The following is a 19,680-nucleotide window of genomic DNA, read 5'->3' as shown; positions in this document are numbered from 1 at the left end:
CATCTGTATCTGATTTGAATTCCTCATTATGGATTCCTCTGTTATCTTTGATAAGACAGGCCTTAATGATGCGTCTCTGGCAAATGACATTAGGAAAAATCACTTGAGCGTCCATTATTGTTTTTTCCGCTTTTTATCAGATTGATTCCTCCTATCACTGTTGTTTTTTCCTTTCATTATCAAATTAAGGATCACTTTGTTGCCAGGTTTGTTTAGCACTCAACAACTGCGTACAGATGTTGAAGCCCTTTTCTTTATGGTCCTTGCAGAGGTCAGAGCAGATGGTGCTGTTGATTGAACGAGTTTGTTCGGGAAGAAGTAATATAGAGGCCAGACCGCTTGTTTTCGTCTGCGGCTAAGAGGTGTTGACTACTATCTTGTACCAATAAGAACCTCCAAGGACCTCATCAGTGAAGCTCAGTCTGCTGTGCTTCTGGGTTGGTCAATAGGGTCCATTCAGGTCACAACATGGCAGTAAATCAGCCTGTTGGTGCAGATGAAACGCAATTATCCCTTTTATTCTGTTAAGGATTTATCTTGATAAGGAGAAAAGTATGACTCGTATTTTGTCTTAATGCAGACACAACAAAATGTATGTTCTTTACCACTTCAAAAACAGCAAGATCAGCACTATCTGAGAACATTGTAACGAGAAATGGTCAACAAATTGAGTTGGGTTAATTGATGACCACTTGTCTTTTAAGGAGCACATTCAGTATGTTGTAAAAAAGCTGAAGCTCTTATTAGGATTTTACTACAGAAACAAGTCTTGCTTTTCTTTTTGTGTGAAACAGAAACTGGTGGAATCTACCTTTTTACCTGTTATTGACTATGGAGATGTGTTGTATATGAGTGCTTCTGCTCATTGTCTTTGCATGCTGAATAGCGTACCACGGGTCACTGAGATTCATTACAAACTGTCGTTATTTTACTCATCTTTGTGTACTCTACTCTAAAGTTAATTGGTCTTCCTTATGTGCTCGTTGCCTCAGTCAATGGTATGTGTTTATCTACAAAAGCATTCTGGGTATAATTCCGTCTTTCCTGTCTTCTCTTTTAAAAAGGAAAGATAGAAGTCATAACCTTTGTTTTATGGATATTTTGCAATTTGTTATTCCCAAAGTACGAACTGAATTGGGAAAGAAAGCTTTTAGGTTTTCAGCACCTGATGCTTGGAATAATTTACAATCTGATCTTCAACTTCAAAACGTAGTTACCTTGAATGAGTTTAAAGCTCTGGTGAAATCGCTGCAGTCCAGGTTGTCAGCAAGTTTTAATGTTGTTAATTTATGTGTTGTCTGTTACTTATCTGCTGCTATCTTAGCCAGATATTCCTTGTAAAAGAGATCTTTGATCTCAATGAGACTAACCTGGTTAAATAAAGGAAAATAAAAATAATACAATTTCTAATTTTGCAACTTCCTGTTCATGGATAAGGAGTAAAGGGAGTTCAAATTACATAATTCCCAGTTGTCCTTTTGTATCTTCTAAACAAGTGCCAAGGAAAGAGTTCATGAAATCATCGAGGATGGCGAAATTTAACTTTTACGCATGATGAACTGCCAATTGCCGTACCGTTCATTCACAATAACTATTTCCATGAATCATAGCGCTTTAATTGAGCTAATAATGCAGAACAAATATTGACCTGAAAAGTGTTAACATATTCTTGAATGGAAAATGTTGCAAAAGTGCGTAACTATGGACAATGTACACACTACTTCATAGGGTTTTATTAAGCTGAGAGCTATAAAAACCAATTCAAAACATATTGCATGATTAAGAAAACACATGGATGTCAGTTCTCCAAAATTTAGATGCTCATATAAATATATTCACGTAGATTCAGGACGGAAAGGTCTTGGCAAATATGCTTTAAGTCTCATATCCTGTCGTAATTCAAATTAAAGCTCGGTATCACTTCAAGGTTTACAAATCTCTGTAGGACTCAACTCTGGCTTTTGTATTTCTCAAAAGGCTTACAGTGTGTCTAACTGTCACAAACTGTGAGTCCATGTATCAAATGCTCAATCAATCAACTTGGAAGTGGGGAAATTCTTTCAGTTCAGTAAATCAAAATCAAAATAAAGTCTGTGGTAAAATGATGTTGTTTCAGGAGGCTATGCTATAATTCTTCAAATATGGACCCCAGGCTTTAATTCTTTCTAACAAGGAGGCTAACAGGCATTTTAATGAAGGGGTCAGTCCAAAATCAGCTGTTGAAGGATAAATATAAATAACACACTATAGGCCTCTAAAAAGTACTGTAGAAATGATCCTATGCTGCACTAATAGGGACCATATATCCATCAATATGGATGCAATTGCTGGCTGAATGCTGCTTTTATCCTCAGTCTGAAAAGGTTAGAGATTTAAAGTCCCTGAAAACGTATTTTCTTAATGAGCCTCTCACTGTGAGCGATGGGATTAAACATGAACACTACATTTTCTGCCAGTTTGACCAGCTTTGGTCATTTCACATGAGATATTTCTATGTTTGTGTTTGTGTCCTTGCTTCTCCCTGTTTTGAAACAGGCAGGGCAGCAAAATGTGATGACGGTTGTTGTGTTGTTTGCTCATGTTGCTAGGATACTGTTTATTAAATGTGATCAAACCACACCCTCACAGTCCTGATGTAGCAGACTAGGTGACATTTTGACTGTTACATTCTTAATAGAGAATAAGTTAATAATATAATACGTTATTTTTTTTTCTCCAATCTTTCACTTTGATTGTTGATTATTTAGTCATGAATATTTAATGTTATAGAGAAATACTGAAGATTTATGGATTTTAAAGATGCTTGAATGACATGTTCAGCTGTTGTTTTGTAACACCTCCACATATGATATGTAACATCCTGCAGCCACAGAAAGCCTCTCCAATCAGGCTCCTACATGTTGCTCTGTAATAACCCCATGAGCCCTGGGCTCAGTAGCATTATCTCCCAGTCCACTCCTGCTGTTTCCGCCCCAGAGCTGCCCACTACTTCATTTTAAAAGCCACTTGAGACCCAGTTTAATGATACTGCACAAACCACTACAGTGCTTTTTTTTTTTCTTTCAATACTGTATATAAAAACAATATATCACATTTCACATAATTTCACCTACACTGACTGGAGCTGCAGCGCTTTGTTGTGGTTCTAAAGGATTGTGAAGCATTGTCGCTGACTATGGAAGACTTGGACTGTATTATCACACCTGTCCAATCCAAACCGGCTTTTATGAAGATTATTTTATTAGGATTAAACTACATAAAAATTTGTTTTCTAACATTTCGTTCACCCACATTTGAATAAATGAGGAAGTGTAACACTGTACAGCAATACAGGTCATTGTAGATATATGTGGGACAACATTACAGTACTATAGTTTATGTATTGGGTTGTGACATCGTTGCTGTACATACTGTATGTTTTGTCTCTTTTTGTAGGGAACTACCTACAAAGAATTAGAATTGTGAGGAAACGGTTATGTCAGCAGATGTAGAGGCAAGCTGTTAATGTTTGACACCACACACCCAAAGGGATTCAAAGTGATTCCTGCTTAACAGTTTGACCCTAGACCGAGCTGCTATTAAAGGAACAGTGTGTATCTGTGGGGATCTATTAGCAGAAATGGAATATAATATTCATAACTATGTTTTCATTAGTGTATAATCACCTGAAACTAAGTTGTGTTTTCGTTAGCTTAGAATGAGCCCTTCATATCTGCATAGAAAGCGGGTCCTCTTCATGGAGTCCAGCATGTTGCTCCACCATGTTTCTACAGTACCCAGAATGGACAAACCAATCTTTTACGTTACCTGAAGGCCACCATAGTTCTCCAACATGCTTGTGAAACTGCGATAACGTGAGCCGCAGAGTGCAAAACCGTGGTACCGCCAGCCTCCGTCTGACTCCTCTTGGTCCTAAAGTAGTGTTATTATGGTAAAGATGGCCTCTGAGTGAGGAGAACAGCGTTACCACGGTTTGGCACTTGGCAGCCCACGTTACTGCAGTCTTGGAATGGGAGGAGTGAGCGGAGGGGTACTCAGTTGGTTGCAATCTGCAACCACACCACTAGATGCTGCCAAATCCTACACACTGTACCTTTAATCTAAATATGTTTTCATTACCTGGGTCTGTCCTATCTTCATATTCAGTTTTTGCCTCACCAAATTGGATTGTGTTTTACAGGACTATGCTGTGTCAACTGTGCCTGTGATGGAGGGGCTGCACCTGAAAAGCTTCTGCAGTATGGGAGGACCTGGCCTTATTGTCATCGGCTCCAGTGAACACGCACAGAAAGCCCTCAAAGTATGGAGATTGTGTGTATATGTGTTGTATGTGCAGTAAAAGCATCATCCCATTGTTATGCTTCCCCCAGCTGTAGTCATAGAAACCACTGAATCAATGTAGTGGCATTGTTTTTATAACTATGACGGAGCTGATTTTTCTTCTTTTTTTTTTTGACTCTTGGCTCAATGCTGTTGGTATTAACAGCCCTGTCGTTTTTTTCTCCTGTTCTGCAAAGTATTCAGCAAGAATAACACTACAAGACAGGACATCACACGTGTTGATTCAGAGCAGACTCCCTTACTTACTACTTGATTGCTGCTTCCCACTGCAAGCACATTGAGACCACCTGTCACCTTAATCCTTCCTCATTAATTCATATTCTCGGCTAAGCTAAGGGGATTGCCCCTGGCGCTCACACTCCAGCTTCAATTACAAAGGTATTCCATTATAAACAGCTTGAGCTCATTACCGCACAAAAGGCTTCTCAATCGATCGAGCTCCATCGCGTAGCCCTCAAAAAATAAACCCAAGGGATGCTGAAGGATTCGACATGAGCGAGAGGCATTATACACCCCGACAGAGACAGATTAGTCGTTTTCACAAAGAGAGTAATAAATCTCAGCCCATCCCTCCGATGGAATTATCCCTAAAATTCATCAACACATCTGAACTTTTCTCACAGCACGCATGACTGAAATACAGTGGAATATGTAATATCATATTTACACAGCATAGACTCACATGCTTTATGTTCAATTACATATGTGTGACGACTTACACACAATCTTATACACCCTTGGGCTTGACAGATCCTTTCTGGCAGGACTTTTCATTTGTGGGATATCTCCCCCTACTGGCCCAACCCTACATAAGGTTACTTTAAGTCAAGTAAAAGCCACTTAGTGTATCTCGGAGGGGCTATTAAAACCAGACCATCTGACAGCACATCCTAATGAAGCAATGTACTTGAGAGCAGCACAAGGTCAGAGTTGTTGGTTTTGTAATGCATGTTTGCATAGCTGAAGTGTACTCAAGAAGTCAGGAATCCAGGTATAAACACATGCGCTAATTGATTTTATATTCCAGCGTAGACTCATTAAGATTCCTGCCTGTTTGATCACCCCCAGTAATTAGCTACTGGAGCGAGGAGTGGCTGTTAGCGAGACTTAATGACAGACTGCTCGCTTTCTAATTACGGCTTACGTCATCCTCCCTTGCAGCAATTAGCTCCTGTTTTAAAGGACTTTTAACGACCCTGGATTTGTAATTAGGTAATGTTCTCTTTGTGGGGGTGAGATCTCATGAATGCTGTTTTAATGAATTCAAAGTGCTTGTTTTGGATGTGGATGCAGCCCTTATGGCAGTGAGGCTCCTCGACTGTGTACCCTTGGACAAAAACATGTTGTACAAATTAAAGTTGGAGCCCGACTAATTCAGTTTGTCTTTAGGGGGCTAGAATTTTGCTGCTATAAAATATTCAGACAAGAGAGGAGACCCTGACCTGTTGCCAGTGTGGGTTCGGAGTAGAAGGTCTGTATATGTATATGTATATGTCACTGACGTCTGGTTAATAAGGCTGTTCATTTCCAGTCTGTTCAGCAGTGTGGCTCCGTTTTTATCTGGGATGTGTGCTCAGACTGTGTATATGTGAAGGCCAGGTGTAGTCTCCTGTCTGTGTTTAGCTCTCCCACGGATGAGATTGAGAATACACGCTGACCGGATGGATTTCATCATCTATCTGCCGCTGTCGCTGCCAAGCTTCACTCATGAAGTCATCATCCTGAAATACCGCCTCTGTAAGAGGCTGCAGCACCCACTCCCTGCTCTCGCACACACTATTCCCGCCTGGGCCGGCTCTAGTTCACCAGTCAGCCCTTCACTCAGCCCTGTTTTGATTCATGAGGTCATTACTCTCTCAGGGTTTGGTGGTCTTCACCTCAAGGATGTTTACATGCTTGAGTTTGTATAGATAATGAGGTGACTAAACTGTGAAAGTTAAATTCAGGATGAGTTGTGTTTGATGACCAAATCCTGATCACAAACATACACATAAAATATTCTTTGATATCTGATAAACAAATTGATGGGTTATCTAGTATATTTAATTATCATCCAGCTGCAGTGTCAGAGAGCAGCAGCTGATACCACATTTTAGATTATTTAAATGCAGGTCTCTGAATTGTCGTCTTGTTTCTTCCTGAGACAATAATCAAAAAAGTCTACGGCTACGCTGACGGCTCTACTGAAACACAGTGGCGTTTGAGCAAAACATGAATGTCTGTACAAAATGATGGCAATCTATTTAATAGCTGTTGACAATGTAGGCTAACAATGCCATGCTGAGAGTCAACGTGAGCGTGACTGCAGCATGTGTCATACCAGGAAAGGGGCCATATAAGGCATCTGAGCTCTGGGTTTCCTTTCCAGAATCCCTGAGTCAGCTGCAGAGTCAGACAGCAGCAGCTGATGTCATATCATAGGTGAGAGTGAAGAGCCTCTGGTTTGTTGCCTTGTTCATGCATAAGATATTCAGAAAAAACATAAGACATGTGAATTGTTTCAGGGCACCACCTTCCCTTATGTCATCTTCCATACCTCAGGCTACAGCAATAAACACTCCCTATAGACCAATAATAGTTCCAGAGTGAAATATGAGTCAAGGAGCAACAACAAGCATTTATTGTACATCAACAGGAACCAATTTCATTTTTATCATTTCCCGCTCTATAGTTGGAAATGGCCTCAAGTAGGATTTGTCTTGCTGTTGTTCATCAGTGAAAAGAAGTATTGCAAAACTTTTAAAGGCTTGCTGGGAAGGATTACAACATTGAGCATTATAAACATTCATTCCTGGGGCCAAAATACAGATTATGCTGATGACTACTGTGGACAACATCAGGTCCAGTAAATTGTCAGTGTTTTTGTTAACTGGTCGAGATTGCCCAGGGGGGATTTTATTACCATCCAGTAAATATTTTGTTTCAGCAGCTCTGACTGAGCACATTCTGCTGCCCAGTTACCACTCTGAGTATTAACTGGACCTCGGCCACTGTCCAGAAGTCAGTTGCTGCTGATTTGCTGTAGCTTTATAACTGGTCGACGGCCAGGATGACAGTGTAGAAGCATGGTTTCTCTGTTTTTTCTTTTGCTCTTAAACACTTGCAGAAGACGCACAAATCTGAGGCGAATTGGTGATGTCAGGCAAGACGAACTGATGTCAGCAAAAGCTTCTGGAAGTCTGATTTAAGAATTGCTTAAAAACATACAATAACCAAGATAACCTTCCCTTGTTTTTTTTTTATTTCTTAAGCCCTGCGATTTGAATAAATTGATTCACCTTCAGTATTAAAAATAGATAATAATCTGGTTGAACCCACTGACATTGAACCGAGAACCAACTGTTCCATTCATCGGGTGAATTTTCTGAGGAATTAATTGCCTTTCATGGATCAGAATTTAACACGAAGCACGATTAAATTCTGCTGTAGGACATTTTCCTTACACCCACAGTTCTTATTTGGAAAACGAGATGTTTTAGAGACTCTGAGTGAAGCAGGAACTGTGATCTTTGGTGGAGTCAACGTTTATTCTCCCCTCTACCACTCTTAATCCTCCTGTGTGCGAGAGACCGCGTTGCCGGTCACGCACATGGACGGTGTTTTCATTCAGGGCTGCTGCAATCACCTAACACACCCACAAGTGACCTGGGAATGTGTCTGCTCTGGTTACACACATACAGACGTACAGTGTGCGCACATAATGCGTGTACTCCACCCTGCAGCCTTGCACTCAGAAATGGCGATGTCTGCCCATATACACTTAACATGATTTATTTTTTCAGTCATTTCCATGGACTGTTAATTTACTGTTTATACATCAAACATGAGTTATGGCTATTCAACGAAGCCATACTAGTGTAATGCATGATTTACCGCTTTTATTCTTTGTTTTTAACATTGTCGGAGCAAAACTTTCATTACGGCGTTGGCTTTGCATGGCACTTCCCAGAGATCATTCATTTAACAATGGGTCCAGTCGTGTGACAACTTTTTCCTTGGGTTTTTCTATTTAATGATGGGATTTACTGCTCGTACTAACCGCACGATTGCTGTTCTATTTATTCCGACCAAGCACTGTTGCTGCTGCCAGAAACATAAAATCTGTCACTTCCTGTGTGCTGAATAGATTTTCCCAGGAAAGCCCTAACAGAGTACTTAGAACAGCACATTTACTATTGGGTTGGATCAGTAGACATCTATTTACATGACAATAATGCAAGTAATATTGTGATGGTCACAGCCACACAGGGTAATATCATTCCGATTCACACTCTCTCATCTCATTAGTTTACTACCTACACAGGTTCATTTAATTTGCAGCCAACTATACCTTTACAATTAACATCACTTATTTGTGTTTAACCTTATATAGTTTAGATTCACACATTAACACTGTGAGGTTACACATATTATTATTTGTTATATTAATCATTTGTTTCTTTGTTTGAGTTGGCTGTTGGGGGAGCTGACTTCCTGGTGGAGATAGGGGCGTGGCTGAGGACTCAAACCAAGTGCTGCCATGAGGACTCAAACTGGGCCAAACCAAGTGCTGCCATGAGGACTCAAACTGGGCCAAACCAAGTGCTGCAATGTTATGGGGGGGATTTGGTTGTAGTTAGTTCTGCTTGGTATTTAATTATATTTTGGGTCCATCTTGTTTACCCCTTTGTGTTCTATTTTGGTTTGGCTAAGCCCTATATATATCTGCCCTCATGGTTCATTGTGGAGGTTAGTTTTGTTCAGTTAACATCTGGTTTAATAGTGGGAATAAGTATTGTTATATTACTTTAACCTCTTTTTTGTTAGACCTAGGTATTCAATTATTGTTTAATAATGTTTTGTTATTTTTTGGCTGAATAAAAAGCCCAAATTAGTTCAACAACTCCTGTTTCCTCGTTGCTTCACTGCTTGGTCCCTTACAAATATATTCAATTCAAACTTTATTTCAGACACACAGGAGGGTCCATAGCAATAAAAGAAAAAAAAAAGACACAAAAAACATACAAGATAAGACCACAGCAGTTCATCATTCTATTCAGATGATATACTGTACTGCATCTTCAATCTAAACGACCAATTTTGTAGAAAAAAAAACCCAGCCAACTTTACCACCCAATCTGCTTGGGGAAAAAGAAAAGGAGTCCAAGGATGTCCCAAACAAATATCTGGTGTCAGAGCCCACTGACCAGGTCTCCGGCACCAACCTCCCAAGAAGACAGTGGTCAGCCCTCAACAGATTCAGGACCAGCCACCATAGGTGGGGCAGCAAACCAAGCTCAGTGTGTGCTTGTGGAGAGGAACAAACAATGGAACACATCATTGGAGCTTGCCCTCTCCAAAGACTAAAAGCAATAAATAAATAACTGCAAAGTAATCCATATTTCTATATAACTCCCAAAGGAAAAAGGCCTTTCCCCGTCTCAGTAAACGCCCTGATCTTGGACAGATCCAGTCAGTGGGTCAGCCTTCCAGCCACAAAGCCCATTGTGCTCACAATTCTCGCATTTTCCTCCCACGTTTGTTGTTGCATCATCACATTCGCTCACAGCCACTCCTCCGAACCTACAGTATAATGTGCGTCAAGCAAGACGTCATACATTTTAACGTTTTGGATGCTGTGTATTCCCATAAGTGGCATTTGGTGACTTTTATGAGCAAAATCTGATTTCAACTTTTAATTGTGACCTTATTTGACCGATTATTATTAGCAAACAGCCAACTCATCCTCCCCACGATTAAAGACGATGACAGAAAGAGGAGCAGTAGGAAAGCATAGAGGAGGTCTGTATCTGGGAAAAAAATCTCACCTCTCAAAATACCTTTTCTGAATGTTGACGCTTTGAATTTTTTTTTAAACTCGCTTTCCACCTCCCCTCCCCTACTCGTCTCTGAGGTATCCGTCCGCAGATGTTCTGCTCATAAACATTAAGAGGCACCTGCCTCTCCTCTGGTCATAACATCCTCACCCTCCGACTTCCACTTGGCAACGGGCGTCATCTCAGCCTCTCTCCCTCCACCGCCTGTCCCACTTTCAACTCCTTCAGATTACATAAATAACATGACATCTGCTGAGAAAGAATGTCTGTCTGCTTCTGTGTTCTCCATTAAGCCCCCCCCCCCAGGCCCCGAGAGTGGTTTGGCCAGCAGAAAGATGTGGTGCTGCCTTTGGTATTGTGGCCTTGTTCTGACTGGAAGTGTCTTATAGTCTGAATTGTTTTCTGTCTGTTTCTCTGAAAGTCATTTGGACTCCCCAAAATGTCGTTAGTTTACCTAAATGTCTATTTCCCATCTGTTTCTTATCGCTGTGTGTAGATCATGCAGCAAATGAGTGACCATCGCTATGACAAACTGACGGTGCCTGACGACCTAGCTGCCAACTGCATCTACATGAACCTGCCTAATAAGGGACATGTGCTTCTGCACCCCACAGCAGAGGAGTATCCAGAGAGCGTGAAGGTAATGCTCAGCTCATTTCACATCCACATACAGTAACTTTATCTCATGCACACAATCACACATTCATTTACAATCCTGAGGTTACACCTTTGGGAGGAAGAAACGCCATCAGGACAACCAGACTGGTTTAGTGGCTTCAATTTAATGAGCGCTTGCCTTTGTTGCTCTGAATCCTGTCCAGACCTCTGAGATAAACAACTGGCCGGAGAGGGAAACCCTGCAGTATGTGGTTGTTTTACACAGACCGCCGCAGGTCAACCACATCCAGCACTGTGTTTTATAACGAAGGAACCTGTAGTTTTATGTGAAGTGACCTTTTAGAGCCAGTGTTTGGTTTGTCTATTCTGGGCTGCTGTAGAAACATGGCGGCGCAAGATAGCGGACTCTGTGAAGAGGACCCACTCCGTATGTAGATATAAACAGCTCATTCTAAGGTAACGAAAACACAATTCATATTTCCAGGTGATTATACACTAAAGAAAACATACTTATTTTTTTATATTACATTTCAGCCAATAGATCCCCCTAAATGTTACACACTGGCCCTTTAAAGGTATAATATGCAGGAATTTCCAAAACAAAAAAACAATGTATAGACTGAATAACAGCGCATTCATTCAAAATCCGGCAAATCGGCACCTTCCCGCAGGGTTTTGCGGAAGTGTGGGTGTGTTTATTTGTGCTTTAGAAAGTAACCGCCTTGAAAAAAAATCTGAAAATAACGTTTTATTTCTGATTCACTGCTTTGTTCTCGCTAATGCCGCTCCCTCTCTTCATTCACTCTATTGACCATCGCTACTCTCTCTCTCCTTCTTGGCTCGTTGAGCCATAGAGGAGAGGCCAACTATCAAATGATTATGTGTATGTGAAAGCGGTCACTTGTCATGTCGAACACACAGAGAATTATCACCTGACTATGCAGTTTCCCCCAGCTCCACAGAGCGTTTTAGAGTTATTCAGCTCGTTGTTTTTATTTTACGACCACAACTTCACTGTTTTGGTTCAGTCTCACCGCTCTCGTCAGTGTTGTTTCCAGACGCAGCAGCCACTCCTCCATTGATAAACCCCAATGTATGCCTCCTACACAGCATTAATTAGCAGACAAAGTTAGCAGCCAGCTAGTGAACATAGTAGTAGTAGTAGCATTTAGCTGCTAAAGAGACAGACAATTCCCTCGAGAGCAGTTGGAGACCAAACCAGAGCTAAAAGGAAAGTGAATGTTGGACTTACATTCGTCAGGTGAAGAAAAACACCAAAATGAATGCAAATGTAGCCCCGTATCTGCTGGATGTGTAAATAAGCCACTGTTTGTATGTATTTGTCATATTAACTGAATAAGGCGATAGTATATCAGTGTGATGTTTACGGTTCGTTGGGATGCCAGTGGACCAAAAAAAATCAATAATGCAGGTTTAAGTGTCTTAAATTTCTTCATATACAAACTATCAAATTACATAATTATACTTGTTACATCTTATTTCCTTGCACTTAAAATTAATAATTGGTGTCCACATGTCCTAGTGGTCTAAGGTCTACTGTAAAATAACGGCAAAAATATATCTGAAATAAAAAAGAAATGCTTCCCTGACTGCACTGATCAAAGTAAAATGGCTTGGTGTTAGATAGAAAATTGTCTTTTTCTACTTATGGTTGCCAAGTTGGCACTATTTCAGGATCTCATAAGGGAAATGCCAAAAGAAATATATAGGGATGAGAGTAATTTCAAAGAAAAATTGAAGAGTTGCTCTGAGTGCCCTCTTCAGAACAATCCTTATAGCATGTGTTCTTTGTTAAACTGCTAAGTGCTGTACGCTGGCCCGACATACCTGGCTGAACTCATCGGCGGTGTCTCACAGCACACACCATCACTGCATGAACACGCATAACCACAACCTTTCTTAAATTTCTTTCAGACATACAGTGACCTACTTGCAAACACACCATTCAAATTTTGCCTTTCACTCATGACACTTGCGTGTTGTTTTCCACTGCAGTTCACCGTGAATGACATGTTATTGTCTCACTTTGTCTGCTCGGGGTTTGGAAAGGCTGAGCAGTAACCGTGTTATTTAGATGCTTTGGGGTCACTCCACATCACAACAAGTCAAAAGGATTCTCACAAGATCGAAACCAGCACCCTACAATCTGCAGAGACAGTGCTTAGACCTCAAAATGTACTCTGTGGTTAAAACCCCTACCTCCGCCAGCTATTTTTAGAGGGAAGAATTCACAAAATTATACGTCTTTGGCCTTACAACTACGGCGAAGGCTCGTTTTTTTTTCCAGGAAGATTAACTGAGGGAATTCAACTTGAGCATAATAAAAATCTATTTGTGTATATTGCGCTTCCTGCTTTTGGAGGCACCTTATAACGGACCATTTGGAGCAATATTTGAGGAATGTATGTTTGTTCCATGATCCAGTTTCCTCTATAATGTTCAAACCCACCAGAAATTGGCCTAGACCCCATTTTTGGTCCAAACCTGTGTTTAAGGAATTGTAGCTTATGGAAAAAATATGAATAGCACATAGTTGAGAGTTACCAATCATGCCTTGCTGTACAGTAAGTCCGCAGTTGGTACATGTTTCCCCAGGGAACTCGTTGCTTGTTCCTCCAATGAGATGTAGAGATTTCTCTGCACAATCACAGAGACACTCTGCAAGACTTCTGCTGCTTTCCAACTCTAAACATCGTCTGTCCTAATCTCCGGTCTATTTTTAGTTTGCTTGTGAAGTTACATAAGAGTTCCACATTAACAATGGCAGGGGGTCATGAGAGAGGATTGGTGGAGGTCGGAGGGGGTGGAGACGGGGCATCTTTAATGGTTAGCAGTGGCGACGGCTCTGGAGGGCTCGGTTTGGAGATAAAGAAACTAAGCAGACAAAAGGCCTAGTGAAACATAGCAGCTCCTGCTGTGTGGGACCATGCCACCCTCCGACCCAACATATAAATATCAACCGCAGTAATTAGAACTCGGCTGGAAATGTAAAAAAAAGAAGACAATTTGGACGTGGAGATGCTATAAATAGCAGGGGATTTAATGGTGTTTTGGGGGAGTTATGCAAAAACACAACCTTCCTTGACCCTGTAGTCATGCGGTGTCGCTTGGTCGGTGCAAAACTTTCACTCAGACTGAAATATCTCAACAAGTGTGAATTGCCAGACGGATGTTAATGTTCTCCAAAGGATGTTTCTGTCTGACTGTGGTTACTTTTCCTGTAGTGTCACTATGATGTTGACATTTTTGTTTTTTTTAGTGAAATGTCTCTACTGTTAGATGGATTGCCATTAAATTTGGGTCGTGTCTAGAAGGTAACCAGCAAATTGCGAAAACTTGCAAAAACTCTTGCGAGACTCGCTGCCCAACGACCCATTTGAGGTAAATACCTAACCTTTAACCGTCTCGCAAGACTTTCCCTAATTGAGTAGAGTAAATTTGGTACATACATTCATGTTGCCCTTAGGATGAACCGTAATAACTTTGGTGATCCCTTAACTCATCTAGTGCCATCAGGTCCAGATTTTTATTTATCCAATACTTGTGTTTGTATGTTATACAAAAATGTATAGAAATATGCATTACAGCTGCAGTGGGTAGAATTGGAGCAAATATGATTGACAGCTGTATGAAAATGGAAAAGTTATTTTTATAAAACGGTCACTATATCCTGACAGTAGTGCATGAGACAGGTAATCTGAAAAAAATAATGTGCCTCTGTGTCCTCCGGTGCTCCTAATGGCATCTGCAAGATTTCACAGACAGGAGGGAAACAACCAATCAGATCCCAGCAGGAGTCTTGCCGTCTCTGAGCAGCTGTCAATCACTCATAAACTCCAATCAAACAGTCAAACTAGGCAGCGCTGATCAAATATGAATCAATATTCTGTAATGCCTATTTCTCGCCTCAAATGTTTTCAGACACATCTTGTAGTGTACTGTTTAGCTGTACAATGAGAAAGTTTGTGACCCGGCAGGCATGTTGAGATCAGTTGAGGAAATACCAAGCACCACCCACCAGCCGAAGCAAACCTTCTCATTTTACAGCTAAAATGTGCACTACAAGATGTTTCTGAAAACATTTGAGGCGAGAAATAGGCATTACAGTAACAGAATATTGATTCATATTTGATCAGCGCTGCCTAGTTTGACCGTTTGATCGGAGTTCGCTTGTGATTGACAGCTGCCTCCGTTGACTGAACAGCCAATAGGAACGCTCTCTCTCTCAAATGACCTGTGATTGGCCAAAGTCTCCCATCATGGACTAGATTTTTTAAAGCCTGAAAACAGAGCCATGAGGAGGTGCAGAAGTCTAGTTTTCTCTCAGAACACTTGAATTACAATATGCAGAAAGGTTATTATTATCATTCTACCTACTGCAGGGTTAACACCATATTTTTTCAGTGGTATAATGTTGTTACAGAAGAGTATGATGGTGACTTAAGGAGGGTCCTGACCTGTACTCCTGCCCACATTACAAAAACTGTCTTGGGTAGAGAAGAATCAAGAATTATGAGGCACATGAGAGCGGCGTCTTTAAACACGGCATTTGGATCACTAGAGGCTTCGTCAGCCATATTGCATCATGAGGTAAGAATTTGTTTAGCTGGTCCCGCTGGCTGTGCCGCAAGGCCTCGCTCAGTATCACAGCAGGGTTGAAATGAGAGTTTAAAGAGAAAAATATCCTGGTTTGGACGTGTGGTAGGAAAACACTGGTTTTCTTCTGGAAAATGTCCACAGGGTGACACACTTCTTTACGAGGGTCTTTTGAGAATGTCGTAATAGTTCTCACTCCCATCTTTTTTATATATTTTGCCGGGAGACCAGGAAACATTTTTGAATGCTTGTTCTCCTACTTCACATTTTGTGTCCCTCTGAAAGACTTTTATATGACAGAACATTACAAGTTTACAAGTCGAGTAAACAAACTTAAGTGTTGCATAAGTTCTCCCTTTCAGTTTAACTACTGCCAGCTGAGCTGTACTTTAGCCTTTTCTAAAGGTCTTGTTGTAGTGCCGGCTGGTCAATACTTGTAACACTGGCTCACAGATGTGGTACCCAGGGGCAGAGTCGGGAGGCAGAGCAGGAACAGCTGTTGTCATGACGATAACTATTTTGTATTTGCTTTTTTTTTTTTATGTAGAAGGGGAGGTCCTTGATTCCCAATTATATCATAGTATTAAAACATGTTTCTCCCATTTTTCTCAGTCGACATAATTTTATAATAACTTTCAATAAGTTCTTAACAGAATAATCTACAAACAGGATGCCAGTTTTTCCAATGACCGCCTTGTCTGTGTGTTCCGCAGGTGTTCGAGAAGTTGAAGGACCACATGTTGATCCCCGTGTCTAACTCGGAGAAGTGCAAACTGGATGGAGCCCTCACATGCTGCTCTGTGCTCATCAACAAGAAGGCCAACATCTGATTTAAATTTTGATTGTAATGAATCTTATCCCAGATCAGAGGTGGAGTAGACCTTGTGCCATGTTGAGCCCCCCCGCCCCCTTTGACCCTGCTGAGCCCCTACTGCTCGTGTGTAAACCAATCCTTACTTATACTGTTTGATTTACAACCCTTTCAGAGAAATCGTTAAATTGTTTTTGTTGGACCAACAAAACCAGATGGATCTGTTTGATAAATCATTTTTTTTGTGCCATTGAAAAGTTTAGTTTTACAACATTACACTGCAGGTTTATGAATTACATCACTAACAGGCAACTTCAGTGGAAAATGTATACAGTCGGTTTGTCCTGTGTACATGCACCACTTTACATGTGATTTAATTTAGTTGTGTTTGGTTATATAATAATGCAAATGGGACTCAATTTGTTATTAATTTTTCAACAACTGTATTTTGGAGGAAACATATAAATTATTAATAATAAATTATTGCTGATTCTTTACAGTTGGTTCTGAGTAAATTTCAAAACCACTAACATACAAATCTATATTTTATGAATTGCATGGCCATATAGATCTGACTATTCAACCTGGTATCACGCCAAAACGTGTAATAGACCCGCCTGTCCACCAGAGGATAGCGTGTCAGTGTCACGTTTTGCCTCGCCGAGGCGTGAATATTACACGCGTCGTGTCATTCATACGCCTTTTCGTGCGACCGGGTTGCACTATTAGGTTGTTTTGATTTCTCATATTGAAAATACAGTTCTTGAAAAGCCTTCTGGAGATATGAGCTTTTGGTATGATCGCACTGTTTTGATGATATTATGATTGATAGAAGTACTGCCATTGAGACCTGAGGTGCTCTTACTTTTCACGACTATTACTTAGTAATCATTGATATTGATCGTACCGTACTGGAGACGATTTTTGACTGATCTCAATCATTGCCACCAGCTAGAGAAGAAGCTAAGAGTAGCCTGTTATTCTACAAGGACCATCTGTGGCCATTTCATTTTAGCAATTTGGCATCCCTCCTGGTGAGCCTTTGTTTAGATTCATGTGGGGATGCAAACGTATTAATCTGTGCCAACCCTACAGACGACAGATAAAAGCTGACGGTGTGGGAAATATTTCATTATTATAAGATTATTAATTCCAACAGAACACCTCTGCTCCTCTTAATGTAACATGTCTGCATGGGAGACCAATGACTTCTCTCTTGCTGAATGATTCTGAAGGCACTGCAGTTTCTCACTCCATTGATTCTGCCTGTGTTGTTGATTACACTGTTTTTAGTTTTTTTTTCCTGTCTGGCAGTTTTTACTCGAAAACTGACTCAGAGCATGCTGTGAAACAAATGTCTGTTCCGCCAAATGTGACTGCAGTGAGAGAGTTTGCACTCAGCTGCAGAACGAGCTAACTGTTTGGTGTGTTTCCATGTGTGTTCACAATGGTAGCTGCAAACAGGAGCTTAGGGGATGTTGATGAGGAGCTCTGTTTTGGTGGCCTTATCTCTGTTGCTGCTGAATTAATGTTTGAGGCCTGTAGCTATGACAACATAGTGTATGTAAACGTGTATACTGTACATACACTATATGCTGTATATACGTTAAAGCCCGCCATATGTGAAACCATGCTTTTTCTCAATGTGATTGTAAGTGAAAGTTGAGGAAATGACATCAGGAGATGATTCAGCCTCCCTCTGTAGACGTTTGTGTATGGGCAAGTGGGCAGTGATGAAACAGGGAAAGAATTGCTGTTGGGAGGAGAGGCTTGTACACCAGTAAACACTGACTCTCTTAAACTTTCTCTGTCTCACTCTCTCCCACCCTCTGCTATTGCCTCATAGACGATCTGGACTAATTTATGGGCTAGTATCATACAGTCTGGCGAGCACTGTAGATGTGATGGCCTGCCGTTAAAGTGTGACACTAGTAGTATATTTTACAGGAGGCAGCTGGCTGGATGCAGGGTGATAGCATAGTTGCAGAGCTTCCAGTTCTGATTCTCACGCAACTGCTGAGCTAGACAGGACTGGTCATACACTGTCTGAACATTAGTCCAATGTCAATCAGAGGATTTGATCCTCTCACATTGCTCCAAATCACCCATTGGTACTTAACCTTTTCCTATCGCTGATTTCAAATCAGAACATTAAATACATTTTGTGGCTCCTGGCTGGCAAGCCTGTCTTTGAGTAACTGCTCCTGAAAATGTGTGCTGACTGTGTCGAGGGCTTATTTATCCTCTTACTAATCCCCTTACTCATCACATTAGTCATGATGTTGTGATTGCCCTTGTTCCAACTGAGGTCTCATACAAGTTGTGAGTAATAATTATTTGAATCATCTTAAATTGAGCCTTTTAGTCTACTTTGTGTAATAAATTAACATCTAGCATTGAACTGTGTTGTGTTTCTTTTTTTTAAATTCAGGTTAAAATTAGCCCCAGTTGTGGATCTGTAATTTCATTTTAATTTGTTTAACAAGCTTTTGACAATACATGTACAGATATAACCCTCAAGGACACAGTTGGTATATACCAACCGTGTCCTTGAGGGTTATACCACAAGGCTTCATCAGGTGAGATAAAATACAAACCTGAACCAAAATCTAACTTTTAGTGGTGTAGAACAACCAGCTTTGTCTCAGTAAGGACTGGCAGTGACAACTCTGCCCACTGATCTCTGCTACCACCTAGTGACACTAAAAATGTACGACAGACTGAAATAAGGTGTGTATCCAGGCACAGTGTTTGGTTGGAGGCAAGAAAGGCTGCTGTCCAGCAAGCTGCTCAGTTAAAAAATGCTTGAGTCTCCTATAATATAGTGGTAGTAGTAGTAGTATGTACCCATGACAGTCCAAATGGTTGCCTTCACAGAAAATGCAACTGGAAAAAAAAAGCATTTCAATGTTTATTGCCAGAAATACAAACCCTCAAGTTATAATGTAATGCATAATGAACTAAAAGTTTGGTGCGGCTGTTTCATAGAAAATTCCTTTCGTCGTCGTCATCCATGTCAGGAGAGGAGTTTTGGTTACACCTCACATCCATCTCAGCCTCCTCGACCTCAAGTCAGATTCTGAGGAACTTTTTTAAACTTGTTAAGAAATCCACAAGAAATATGTACTTTGTACAACTTTGTCCAGTTGTGAAAAAAGGTGTTTTATTTACAGTGCCATCATACTACACGTGTAACAAAAATATATACAAACAAAAGAAACAAACTGTTAACTCTGCTTTAACTGAATATACCTCAACTGATAAAACAACTTATAGTAACCAATCTTCATGTGCACACAGCTACACGCTGACATCATTCCCCCATACTAGACCAAAACAAATGCTTATATAGTCCCTTTAATCACCAAGAGTCAATCAGCAGCAGGCTGTACCATTCTCACAGCAAACCCACACCTTTCTCTGAAAAGCTAATGAAGTAGGTAATTCCCACTAAATTGGTACTAAAACGCTTTCACA

The 19,680-nt window shown here is 40.7% G+C and overlaps 1 protein-coding gene across 1 annotated transcript in view; it reads left to right on the top strand.

Annotated features, from left to right (window-relative positions):
- Window positions 1-18,604, top strand: part of ddah1 (dimethylarginine dimethylaminohydrolase 1) — an 86,277-nt gene extending 67,673 nt beyond the window's left edge. The window contains exons 5-7 of the mRNA XM_074634989.1: window positions 4,181-4,300; window positions 10,654-10,797; window positions 16,106-18,604. Coding sequence (XP_074491090.1) covers window positions 4,181-4,300; window positions 10,654-10,797; window positions 16,106-16,222 — 381 coding nt within the window. The 3' untranslated portion in view covers window positions 16,223-18,604. The remainder of the gene's footprint in view (window positions 1-4,180; window positions 4,301-10,653; window positions 10,798-16,105) is intronic.
- Window positions 18,605-19,680: the final 1,076 nt, after the last annotated feature.

The sequence above is a fragment of the Sebastes fasciatus genome, chromosome 5 (assembly GCF_043250625.1).
Source record: "Sebastes fasciatus isolate fSebFas1 chromosome 5, fSebFas1.pri, whole genome shotgun sequence".
Lineage (NCBI taxonomy): Eukaryota > Metazoa > Chordata > Actinopteri > Perciformes > Sebastidae > Sebastes > Sebastes fasciatus.
Note: the sequence above shows the minus strand (reverse complement) of the source record. Positions and strands in the feature narration are given on the sequence as shown.